This window comes from Myotis daubentonii, chromosome 7 (assembly GCF_963259705.1).
Source record: "Myotis daubentonii chromosome 7, mMyoDau2.1, whole genome shotgun sequence".
In the NCBI taxonomy this organism is placed as follows: domain Eukaryota; kingdom Metazoa; phylum Chordata; class Mammalia; order Chiroptera; family Vespertilionidae; genus Myotis; species Myotis daubentonii.
Window position 1 is genome coordinate 49,291,377 of NC_081846.1, and position 13,134 is coordinate 49,304,510.

The 13,134-nt window shown below is 41.5% G+C and overlaps 1 protein-coding gene across 1 annotated transcript in view; it reads left to right on the forward strand.

The window, feature by feature from the left end:
• The window catches only part of STK39 (serine/threonine kinase 39), a 300,980-nt gene that overhangs the window by 76,500 nt on the left and 211,346 nt on the right, over window positions 1-13,134 (forward strand). The window contains exon 3 of the mRNA XM_059704214.1: window positions 10,992-11,100. Within this exon, the coding sequence (XP_059560197.1) occupies window positions 10,992-11,100 (109 nt within the window). The remainder of the gene's footprint in view (window positions 1-10,991; window positions 11,101-13,134) is intronic.

Below are 13,134 nucleotides of genomic sequence, written 5' to 3' on the forward strand. Positions count from 1 at the left end.
GTCTGGTTTTTGTTGTTGTTGTTGTTGTTTTTTTGGTACTTAGTCATAGAAAATTGAGTAGCATTTTTTCATTCTTGCTCATACGTCAATGCCACCAAAACTTACAGTTTAATTTCTAGGGGCAGGTGAGCTGTATATGTAGAAGTCAAGTCTCTGGGGCCAGGCAAAGTGCTTGTTTCTTACAAAAATAAATGGGAAAAAAAATCTAGTTTAGTCATTATACACTAATATGTAGTGATCTTTAAAATATTTTAGTTTGTGATGGGTGACAGATGTGAGCAAAGTCATTTAAAAAAGCTACACAAAACTGATGCATGCTGAAACTTATGGTAGAGGGAAAGAGCTCCTGAGTCAGGGGGCCTGTGATGTTCACTGGGATCAAGGACTTTGGACAAATCAGTTTCACCTCTGGTCCCAGTGTCCTTGTTCATGCATTAAGGAATCCTACTTTATTTTCATCATCAATTTTCTGTGACTATATATATTTTACAATTAATTATTTAATGAAATAACTTTAAAATTGCTTGGACAAAAACAGTAATTACTAGCAAATTATGCTTTATTTAAACTTAGGAGAGAGTCAAGGCACTCCAGCATTGCGGTGTAACAATGAAAGTCCACTCTCAATGCATAGGTTTGAGTGTAGAGTGTACCCTCTGTCTCCCCTGTGTACACAAGGACAGAGCTTCTTAGTGGAGCTAGAAAAATTATGGTATATTCCCTTCTCTTCCTGTAGCTTCTCTGTAAAGATATTTTATTCATCTCGATAGAATTTGTAGATAAATCAAGAACTTTATTTCCTCCGAACAAAGCCACTGCCCTCCTTGTGCTCTCTGCTGTAGTGCTATTTTATCATTTGTTGTTTCTCTTGATCTGCTGTTCCCTCCTTACTCGCCCTCTCCTCCCCGCTCTTCCTCTCCTCCTCCCCTTTCTCTCCTTCTTTTCAGTCCTTCCTTCCTTCCTTCCTTCCTTCCTTCCTTCCTTCCTTCCTTCCTTCCTTCCTTCCTTATCTTTAGAGGAATGGATTAGCTATGATTTGAAGGTTATTTTGGAGAATAAAACTCTATATATTTACTTTGCCTAACGGTATTTTTTTTTGTTGCTATTTTTACTACATCTTTTTTTTTTTTTATTGTTGAAAGTATTACATATGTCCCTTTTTTTCCCCCCATTGACCTCTCCCAGCCTGCCCCCACTACATCTTTATTCTTGTTTATTTATTAATTTTAATTAAATTTGAGAGGCTAGTTAATTCCCTAACCATTTAAAAATTAAATTATAATATCTGGGGACCTCTGAGCAGTTCCTCTAGTTAGGTTTTTCTTTTTATTCCTCTTAATTAAAGTTTAAAAATTTTTAAAAAATCTTGTCATGTTTTATCTAATCTCTATAATTATGTTGATATTTTTGCATATCTTGTTTATTGTAGGAAAATTTATACCAGCTTGAGAACAAAAGCTTAAAAAGCTGGAAGCTATAATGTGTGTTTTCTTTAATGTATCAGTGAAAATATTTTTCTATTTTTCCTGAACTAAAGAACTTTCTAGTTAGTAAATTAATTATTTGCATTCCAGCTCAGTCCTCATCACATGTGGCAGCAAATTACATTTGGCTCTGTCTTATAGAATTTTTTATAGCAAGGATACAGAATTCAAGTATAAGCCCACTTCACTCTTATGGCACTGTTTTGAGCATTTCAGGTGTTAATCATTGAATTTTGTGCTGTCATTTGTCCCTTGCTACTTAGCTTTTAATTATTTTCATGTGATTTGGTATTTGTATTTACCCAATTCTAGTCCAACTGAGAGCAGAATTAGAAATGGCAAATTTATGGATATTTTGATGACATGCATTTTTAAGAAATTAGAGAATAAATACTATATATGGAAAACTAAGTTATTTTTATAGCTCTGAAGTTACATTATTTTGGGAACGTGTATGATTTGGCTAGAGAAAACAATTTTCATTTTTGGAACATCAAATTTAAAAGTTATATCATAGTTGATTCAGGTAATTAAATATACTTATTAAATTTACTTTCAAGTGTTTTTATACCTTTGTTGGAAATGGCTTTCTAAAATGGTGAACACATCTCTCTTTTTGTTTTTAAAGTAAGTGGAACTTGACATTGCAAGAACACATGTTTCTGGACTTACATGTGCTCAGTAACAAAGAGACCCAACATTTTCAGAGTAGGAGAAAATGGGACAACCTCCCCAGATTGAATACAAGTTCAGCTACATCTCTCTCTCTCTCTTTTTTAATACCCTACTTTTGCCATCTTTGTAGACTTCTGGAAAACCGTTGTTGCTTGGGTTCTTTCCTGTGTTATCTTTTTTCTTATTTTGGTTTGGTTATTTCCATGATTCATTAAGCGGCTGCTGAAAAAGACGGACTCTGAAAACTCAGGAGGCCGGCAGGAGAGTGGCAGGCGGGGTTTCTGCCACTTTTGCAGGAGAGTTGTTCACCGGCAGAATCCCAGACTGCAGACTGTACCCAGGCATGGGACAGGGGCCACAACAAAGAAGGCACCTTTCTTTCTCCTCGCATTCTCATCTTTTGGTGATAAGACCCAACGCAGCAACAGTGCCAACAGTTGGTCTGGCGGTTTCCAGCAGCATCAGTTGGCTGACAAGAACAGTTCTTCGTGATCCTGTTGTTAACGAAGTCTTGGACTTTACTTTGAACAGTACTCCCAATGATTGACAGCTAACTGATCACACAGTAGTTGATGGCTGAGTCTGATTCAGATTCCGTGGACAACTAAAGAGCTTTCAGAACCTCCCAGGCCTCCTTCTGGCTGTTTGCTGAAGCACTGTTTGTTGTAGCCAACTAAAGAAAATGGCTCTTCCCCATGGACTTTTCCTGTAGTATTTCAACATCTTTGTTTTATTCTTTGCTTTCTTTCCCCTCCTCATTCCTTTTCAAGAAAATAACTACACTGGCAGCTTCTACATTTCCAAGCAAAATTCTTTAGTTTGTTTTCAGACAGTTTTTGCAGAGTGCCCAATTTTGTGACATCATGATCAAAACCCCAGGATGTACCAGTACATCCTATTCTGTGAGCAAATAGATATTTACCCATCATGATTTCTTGGGATTCTCCAGACCTCCAGCTCCCATGACACTTTACCTCTTTACAACTGCTTTCTATAGCTTTCAAACTTCTGAGCACACCTATTGAGGCTATCATAGAATTTATGCTTCCCTTTTTCTCATTTCTTAAAATGTTTCCCTGTCCTCAAAATACCCAGACTTTTTCCATATCTAATCCAGCCTTCAACTGAACTGTACTTAGATAAACACAGATACCAAATCATCTATAATAATAAAAGCACAATATGCTAATTTGACTGGACAGCTGAATGACCTTATGGATGTCCTTCTGGATAATCTTCCGGATGAAGCCAGGGCTGCAGCCGTGGGATTGAGGCAGCTGCCGCAGCTGTGAGGGAGGGATCGAGGCAGCCGCTGTGGCTGTGAAAGCCTACTCTCGCACGAATTTTGTGATTCGGGCCTCTAGTATGAAAATAATTACAAAACTAAGTGGTAAGGGGCATTGGTTGATTCATTTGTAAGTGGTACAAGCCAGAATATTTGATTTACTCTTCCTTGAGTATTTCCCTGTTGTTTCTGTATTTTTATAAGAGGCAAGAGTTTTCTGCATGGGTTTTATGTAATTTCTCATAATTAACTAAATCTTATAGTGATATTTTTCATAATTGAAAATGACAATCCAGAAAAATACACTGCTCTTAAATAAGAGCTTCGTCAATCTTTCTTCCATTGCTTGGCTGACATTTGAAATCATAGAAGTTTATTGGGTTTTTTTCTTTTTGAAAAAATTCTGCTACTTAAAGCATTGTGTTATTTATGAATATTGATTGGGTTACCCTTCATAAGGATGCTGATGTTATAGAAGTACAAGCTGGAGAACAACTCTATGCAAAACGTTTTTATTTAGCACGGTTACCTTCCTATCATTTAGGCAATTCTCTCAACAGTTGGAGGGTGCGGAATACATTTTAAAGATGTATTTGGTTTTCTCTTGCACTTGGAAATACATATTTTATTTAATAGTATTTGTAGATCATATCTATTTTTTCCTTTCTAGATTCAGTTGCAGAGTGAAAATGTGCCTAGAGGTACATGTTTCAGCAGTTCACTGAAAGACGAACACATCTCAGTGCCTAGTTGGAAAGCAGGGTTCTCAACCTTGGCTGCACATGAGAATCTCCCTGGAGCTTTTGAGAATTTTTATTCCTAGGCTGTACCCTAAATCAGTTTACATCAGTATCCCTGGGGCAGGGATCCAGGCATTAGTACTTTTTAAAGCTTCCTAGGCAATTTCAGTGTGCAGCCAAGGTAGAGAACCTTGTTTTAGAATGAAGTTAGATATAGCATCTCCTTAGATTTAACTGCACATTAATGTTGGCGCGTAGGTTTGATTTCTTAACTAAGACTGAATAGGATATTTTGCCATCAATATCAGATAGGGAAGAATTTACTTAGAATTTTCATAAGTTGTGAAAATATGCTAATTTGGTTAAATATAGTTTAATATTTTGAATTCAGAATTCATTTAAACTCTTTCACTTTCCGTGTGAATATCATGATCTTAAGGGACAAAAGAATCTAGGCTTTAACTTTTGCTTAATTCTTATATCTTTAAACTCTCTTTTATTTCTCTTTATTCTGAGCCCTTTGCACAAGTATATGTTTAGACTTATTATTCAACAAGGGTTTGAGGCAGTGTAGCAGGATATGTGAAGTATGACAGGTGGTATAATTACCATAAACATAGGGTGAGGAGATAAATAGGAAAAACATGGGTGGGGACAATGAAGAGTTGGGAATAACACTAAAAATTCATGGCCCAGTGACCTATGCACACAGTATAAGACACTCCTTGAACCAGCAGGGCACACACAGCTCACTCTGTGACATTTCTGCAAGAAAAGGTGAGTGCCCCTGCCAGGATCGGTCTCTTGAGATTAGTGATTGATGCGGTTCAGAAGGAACCGAGACACTGAGAGATTGACCTTTAACATTTCTGTCATGTGCTAGGCATTTTGCAAGTTTTATAGACCTCAATTTGCTTGTAGCACAGCAATCCTACGTAGGTAGCATTAGTAAGCTCCTTTCACAGAATAGGAAACTGAGACTCAAAGATGCTGCCCAGGTTATCAAGCTGGTCAGTGGCAGATCCAAGCTGCAAAGCCTGCTGCATCCTACACTATGGCCCTTACATGGCTCCTGCTGGGCCACACCCTTGCTAATTAGAATTCCTGCTTGTTCACAGTGCTCTTTATAGGAAAACTAGAGGCCTGATGCACGAAGATTTATGCAAGAATGGGCCTTCCTTCCCCTGGCTGCTAGCACCTCCGGCCGGGAGTCACCTTTCCACCTTCCCATGCTGCCCAGAGGCCTGGAGCAGCTGGGGCGGTGCAGAATGCCTGCATCGTCGCCATGGTGGTGATTTGTTTTGTCAAGGGCAGGAGAAACAAATGCCATACAGCGGTATTGGAAAATCCCTTATAAATATTTTAAAAGGTCCCCTCCCACTCCCGTTTTCCCAGTTTTTCTTTTTTTGGCAGTTTTTTTTCCCTCCCAGGGTAGGGCACTCTGTTTTTTTGTGTCTCCCACCAAACCCAGTGCATCCCACCTGAGACGCCTGTGTCGTCCCCGGTTGGCTGACTTGGCTGGGCTGGCACAGCGGCAGTGCGGGGTCCCCCTTGGTCTCCTCCACCTGCATCGCTCCCAGCAGAGGGATGCTGCTGTGGCTGGCACTTCAGTCTTAGCAGATGGAAAGGCCTTTACTTGCTACCCCATTTTAGGTTGGTTTTCTCACTTTTGTGAAATTGGACTTGTGATGCGTTTCAGATAAAGCTGCATGAGCAAAGCCAGCTCTTTAAGCCCTGGGGAAGATTCCGTGCTGCGCCATCGCCTGGGTTGGCTCTTGGTGACATGTCCGGGTCTAGTTTCACTAGGCTTCCAGGGAGCCAACTGTGTCACATCCTTGACTATAGTTTTGGCAGTTGTGTTGCCTGGATTTGAGAGTCCTGTGAGTTCTTCCAACTTTGACCTCGTGTTTTTTTCTCTCCCTTTGTATTTTTTTACTCTTTCCCGTAGTTGTGACATTCAAACCACTTTAATGCTATAGTCTCCCTTCCAGCTTTGCTTCCTACTCCCTTTTTCCTTAAAAAAATATTTTTATTGATTTTAGAGAGGAAGGGAGAGGGAGAGAGAAATATAAACATCAATGATGAGAGAGAATCATCAATCAGCTGCCTCCTATATGATCCACATTGGGAATTGAGCCCACAACCCAGGCATGCGCCCTGACCAGGAATTGAACCGTGACCTCCTGGTTCATAGGTTGATGCTCAACCACTGAGCCACACCAGCCGTGCCTCTTTTGCAGGTGAGACTAGCTAGGCCTGCTCTTCTACTCAGGCCTTTCTTTCACATTCCCACCACCCAGGTGCCTCTCTGCCTGCCTCCTGCCACTTTGCCACTTGGAAATGCTTATTAGAAATGTAGAACCTCTGGCCACAACCCAGACCTACTGGATCAGAACCTGCATTTTCACAAGGTCCCCAGGTGATCTGTGTGCATATTCAAGTTTGAAAAGCATCTAAATCACACTTCTTCCATGGATTGTGCACTAATTAAGAGAATAGAATATTAGCACTCATTCATTCTACAGGAAGAATTGAATAAAAAGGTTTTTAAAAATCATATCCATTTATTCTTTGGGCAATACTCTTGTCACTTTCAGAGACAGGAGGAAATGAGTGTGTTTGGGAATAAATGGCTTTACCTATCCTATGAGTGAGGTTAGGGCACTGGGGAAAGCTGGGAAACTTAGCTGATAGATTGTCACCAAGAAAGGATTCAAATAGCAGCCATCACCCCTGTTTTGAAAAGAAATGGAGAAAGTAGTTCTGTGGAAAGACTATTTGATCCAAGAATATTTATATTTTTCAAAATATAAAATATAAAAAGATATATAATTGCCGGGCCATTGTGGCTCAGTGGCTGAGCATTGACCTATGAGCCAGGAGGTCACAGTTCAGTTCACTGTTGGGGCACATACGTGGGAGGTGGGCTGGGTCCCTAGTTGGGGTGTGCAGGAGGCAGCTGATAGATGATTCTCTCTCATCATTGATGTTTATCTCTCCCTCCCTCCCTCTCCCTTCCTCTCTCTGAAATAAATAAAAACGTATTTACAAAACATATATATGTATTCACACACACATATACATATGATTGCCTTAATTAATTTGTGCTGCTATAACAAAAAGGCCATAGGCTGGTGGCTTATACACAATAGAAAATGATTTCCCACAGTTCTAGAGACTGGGAAGCCTGAGGTCCACACGGTTGGGGGCATCTTTCAGGCTGCAGACTTCTCGCTGCTTTCTCCCGTGGCTGAAGGGGCAAGTGAATTCTCTGGGGTCTCTCTTTTAAGGGCACTAATCTCATTCACGAGGGTTCACCCTGATGACCCAGTCACCCTCCCAGGGCCCCTACCTTCTAATACCATTGACTTAAGAATTTTGGGGGACCCTGGCCCCTGTGGCTCCGTTGGTTGGGCGTCATCCCATGCACCAAAGGGTTTCCCGTTTGATTTCTGGTCAGGCCCCATGCGCAGTTTGTGTGCTTGATCCCCAGAGGGGGCCATTCGGGAGGCATGATGTTCTGCTCTCACATCGATGCTTCACTCTTTCCCTTTCCCCTTCCTCTCTCTCTAAAAAAATAGTAAAGAAAAAAATGCTTGGAGATGTACTTTAGAAGCTGCTCCTGCTGATCACTGTCTATGAACAAAAAAATATCCTTTCCTGATGAGGGGACTAGCTAATTGCCTGGCCAGTAAAAAAAAAAAAAAAAAAAAAAAAAAGAATCCTTGGGGAATGGAAACATCCAGACCATAGCTAAAATATAAACATGTAAGTTTTGTGCCGCTGTAGAAGGCAGCTACACAAAAGGTGTAAATATAAACTAAAATGAGGGTTGCATAGGCAGGCAGAGCACCTAGTTCTTATTTTCTTGAGTGTCTTTCTACCCTGTTTTTGGAAATACTTTTTACCATGGGGGTTCCATGGTCAAGGGCAGAGTGACTAGCGTTTTTCTCTAAGGCAAGTTTCATCACGTCTTTAAGCAGAGGCTCTACGGCAAGGGTCCTCAAACTACGGCCCGCGGGCCACATGCAAATACAAATATTGTATTTGTTCCTGTTTTTTTTGTTTTTGTTTTTTTTTTTTTTACTTCAAAATAAGATATGTGCAGTGTGCATAGGAATTTGTTCATAGTTTTTTTAAAAACCATAGCCCGGCCCTCCAGTGGTCTGAGGGACAGTGAACTGGCCCCCTGTTTAAAAAGTTGGAGGACCCCTGCTCTACTGCATGGACAGGCTGTACAGTAAAATGGATGGTGTAGGAACGGGGGACACGGACCCCATAGCCAAGCAGGGAAGAGGAACAGTAAGGGGGCACAGAAGAAGAATATGAAGTTGTAACCGGTCAGACTGATGCAAGTCCACTCTCAGGCCCCCACCTCTTCTTTCATCTTCCATAGGGGTGTATTAGTAGGGCGGATATCTGATTTCCTTGCCCATTTTTTTCTTTTCAATCCTTAGGGCCTTTAAATGTCCAGCTGGCACCTCTAAGACCCAAAATTTTGAAGGAATGGAATTTGTTATATCTATAGGTTTTCTGGAAGAATTTCTCCCTAGGTTAATTAAAGGAGTTTTTCTCTCTCCCTTTCTTCCTTCTGTCCCCCAATCACACCCATCACACACACACACACACACACACACACACACACACACACACACACACACTATGTTCACCACCGTGTCAGAGAACCTGATACTCTGGGTAGGAAATGATACAGGCTCTCTAAATGCAAAGGACTAACAAACGTGCCTTTCCAGACTCTGACCCAACTCTGCACCACTGCAAAAGGATTTCTTTTCATATGGGCATTGGTGGGTTATTGTGCATTTTGATTCATGATTGAAGAATTTAAAGGCTTGAAAGGCATTCATTTACATTGAATGTGAAGTGGTGAGAATGTAGAGCACATATATTTTCGAGAAACATCATTCCCATTTCTGTGAACAACAGAGGCATCCGTTTAAGCTGGACCTCGCCTAACGCTGCAGGCCTTCCAAGTGGGCCGTGCCCACAGCGAGCAGATGCTAGTGACTTGAAATAGGAATGGCCTGGGCAGCGTGCCATTTCTCCTTCAGAAGCATCTTATGGCATCAAAACCTAACACCAGAGACAGATGGAAACTAGAACTCAGGTTTCAGATCTTGTTCAAAGGACAGGAGTTGCCGAATCGAAAGTGTCAGATTTAGAAAACCTGTGATCAGTTAAATGGAAGAGGGGAACAATGAAGGGAAACTGTTCTTAAATAATTAAAAGAAAATGGAAAAATTAGTGATTTTCTTAGGAGATTATCCATGGTTAAAAGCACTTAAGTAAGCATATAAAATAAGGTGTGTGTGTGTGTGTGTGTTACATGTTGTGGTATTTTGGCAGTTATCTGACATACAGTGTTATAGTAATTTGATGATGAATCAGTACTGCATATGCAAAGATTGCAGCCCAAATTGGAGTATTATTGTCAGGCAATTTTACGTTAACTCGAAGTTAACTAGATGCTCAGTGTTGTTGAAAATATTAAATAGGATGCACAAATACACTCTTCTTTCATCATAAATACATGATAGTAAATGAGGCTTCTTTGATAACAGGTTTTTCTTGTGGCTTGTCGATAGCATCTTAAAAGTGAGTTACACTCGTCTGAGACCTTTGATTGAGGGTTATCATTTGGCTGAAGCTTTATACCAGTCATCTGGCAGTAACTTAAAATGACAAACCAAAACCAAAATGAACTTGACTATTGCCGAAAACGGTGGTTTATTGAAGTTTCCCATTTGTATGATTTCAAAACGTTGCTGTTCTGCGTCCCTCTGTAAACCTACAGCGGTGTTGCCTAAACTGCGACACACACGCATTGCTTTCCAACATTGTTAATCTGGGTTCAACCAGGACAGCTTACCGAGTGCAGGACTCCTCAGAGCCTTTGACAGTACTGATATTCCTGTGACTCTTTTAGAAGGAGATTTAGTATCTGATGTTTTTCAAGCCCATTTCACTTTACCAGTCCCCCTCTGCCCCTTCATCTCCTTGGTGGAACATTTACCATGGAAAATAGTTTGAGAAATGATAGTCTAGCATTTTCTTATGTATTTTCTCACTTACCATCACAGCAGTCCTGAGAAAAACAGAAACAGTCTGCTGTCCCCTTTTAGATAAGGGAGAAGCTAAGACATGCACCGGAGTTCAGGGTGGCACCAGGAGCCACCATGTCTCTTAATAACTCGCCTAGCCTTTCGTCTGTCCGTGGAGGCGTCCAATTCAGGTCGGAGGCACTTAGTCATGTACAGCAGGGTCTTTGCTGGCAGAGTGGGGGGGTCGTCTGTGCCAGTGGTCGGCAAACTGCGGCTCACGAGCCACATGCGGCTCTTTGGCCCCTTGAGTGTGGCTTTTCCTAAGCCTTAGGAGTACTCTAATTAAGTTAATAACAATGTACCTACCTATATAGTTTAAAAAATTTGGCTCTCAAAAGAAATTTCAGTCATCATACTGTTGATATTTGGCTCTGTTGACTAATGAGTTTGCCAACCACTGGTCTGGGCAATATGGTGATCTGAAATTCCTCTGACCTGTGGCTGGTTCAGAGGTCTATGGTCTACACAGGCCTTTCTGATTCTAACAAGTTGATAATGAGGGTAAGAGGGTTAGGTCTGATGTAGCTACTTGGAAGTAAAGGTTTAAGCAGTCCCCTACCACAGCCCCCCTCCCCAGGTATGCTTGTAAGTAGGAAAGTTAGCCAGATGCTCAACTGTGGTTCACTTGTGTTTTCCCGATTTTTATCCCATGGCACTACTATGTCATGTTTTGCTTTTTTTATAGAAAGAAATTCAAGCCATGAGTCAGTGCAGCCATCCCAACGTCGTGACCTATTACACCTCTTTTGTGGTAAAAGATGAACTTTGGCTGGTCATGAAATTACTAAGTGGAGGTAAGTGGATTTTGTCATTGTTTGCTTGTTTTCCTTCTGTAGAAGCCTGCATATTAATTAAGATTTCAGATTTGATCCCCTTACACCTATATTTAAGTTTTGCATGGGCCCTGGCCGGTGTGGCTCAGTTGGTTGAGCATTGTCCCATGCACCAAGAGGTTCCTGGTTCTATTCATGGTCAGGGCACATGCCCAGGTTGCAGGCTCAATCCCCAGTGGGAGACAGCCTATCAATGTTTCTCTCATTGATGTTTCACTCTCTCCCCCTTTCCCTGCCTTTCTCTCTAAAATCAATTTTAAAAAGGTTTGCATGGCTTATTACTGGCTTAGAGAATAAAGTCCAGTTCAGCTTAACTTCTAGAATATGTGTCCCCTTCTACTCCGATTTTGGTGGCGTAGGTTAGACTCCCTAAATCCTTCCTGCTCTCTGATGTCTCTGTGCCCTCACCTGTGCTGCCCCTCAGCCCTAGATCTGCTCTTTCCTCTCCATGCGTTCAAGTCCTAAAAGCTAAGCTGCTCTCTGCAGCTATCCTGTACTCTCTTCACAAATGTGAACCAGTTCTTCCTTCCCTAAGCCCTTCCTTTTTAACATTATTCAAGTCCTTGACACATTGCAATATAATGCTTTATTTCAGTGCTGTGGCGATGGGAATGTTCGATAGCTGTGCTATCCAGTGTCTGCTAGTTACATGTGGCTGCTGAGCACTTGACATTGGCTGGTGCTACTGAGGGACTCAATTTCTGTTTTGTTTTAATTAGCTTATATTTAAATAATGCAGGTGGCTAGTGGCTACAGTGTTGGACAGTGCAGATTTAGATTGTGGATTCGTGAAGCAAGCACAGTTGAATGCACTTTTTTGTTTGTTTCTTTTGTTAATCCTCACCCAAGGATATCTTTCTATGGATTTTTACAGAGAGTGGAAAGGAGGTGGAGAGACAGGGAGAGAGAAACATTGATGTGAGAGAGACACATCAATTGGTTGTCTCTCACATACAGCCTGACCGGGGCCAGGGATTGAGCCTGCAACCTGTGTACATGCCCTTCAGTCCACGGGCCGGTGCTCTAGCCACTGAGCTAAGGTTCGAATGCACTTTTAATTCATTGCATCCGAGACCCAGTGGGTCCTCAGTAAATGTTGTCTCAATTGAAACGGAGAGAGACTTTCCACACGTTAAATTATTTGCTTGCGGTATTGATCAGAAGTGGCACTATTTCATCACATGTTTGCACTCGGGCAGGGAAAGTCACTTTCTTGAACTAGCCTCTGATCACTGAAGTTATAAAAGCCCTGGACCGTATAATTGATAAGGCACTTTTGCACTTCTGTATTTTATTTCTTTTAACCTTTTAGCATCATAATTGATAGGGAATGATAATGATAACCTTTAACTTTGTTGAACACTTCCTCTGTGGCTAGATCCTGTTCAAGGCATTGTACTTATTTCATGGAGTGTGGACAACATCCTTGAATGGCAGGTGTCACCATCCCTGTTTTCCGAAAGGTCAGAGAGTTAAATAGCTTGCCCAAGGTCACAGTTACTGTCAGTGCTGGAATGTGTGACTGTAGGACCTGTTGACTTCAAAGCAGTGCCGGACATATTACCACCTTCACTCTACAGGCCCCCACGTTGAAGCACAGAAAGCGAGTTATTTCCTTCATAACATCCGGCATCCCCACTTCTCCAGCGTGTCCTCTCTCCAGGGCACCACGCACTGTCTAGCACCCTGAGATGTGAAGTGTGGTTAAGGAGCAAAGGAGAACATTTTGTGGTGCCTGGACGAAGCCCAAACTGGCTCAGCACAACATGGGCTGTAGAGCAGCCCAATTTCATCTGCAGACCCTTTGCCAGCTAAGGCTGAACCAGGGAGGCATTTTATTTTATTTTATTTTTTAAAGAAAGTATGTTGGATCAAGCAGAAGCCCAGAAATGAGATGACGAATGCGTTGCAATGGCCTTGGGGCTGCTGTGGAGTCTCAGTAGGGAGGGAGCCTGGCAGCTCTGAGTTCGGTTCTATTCTAGTATTGTCAGTCCT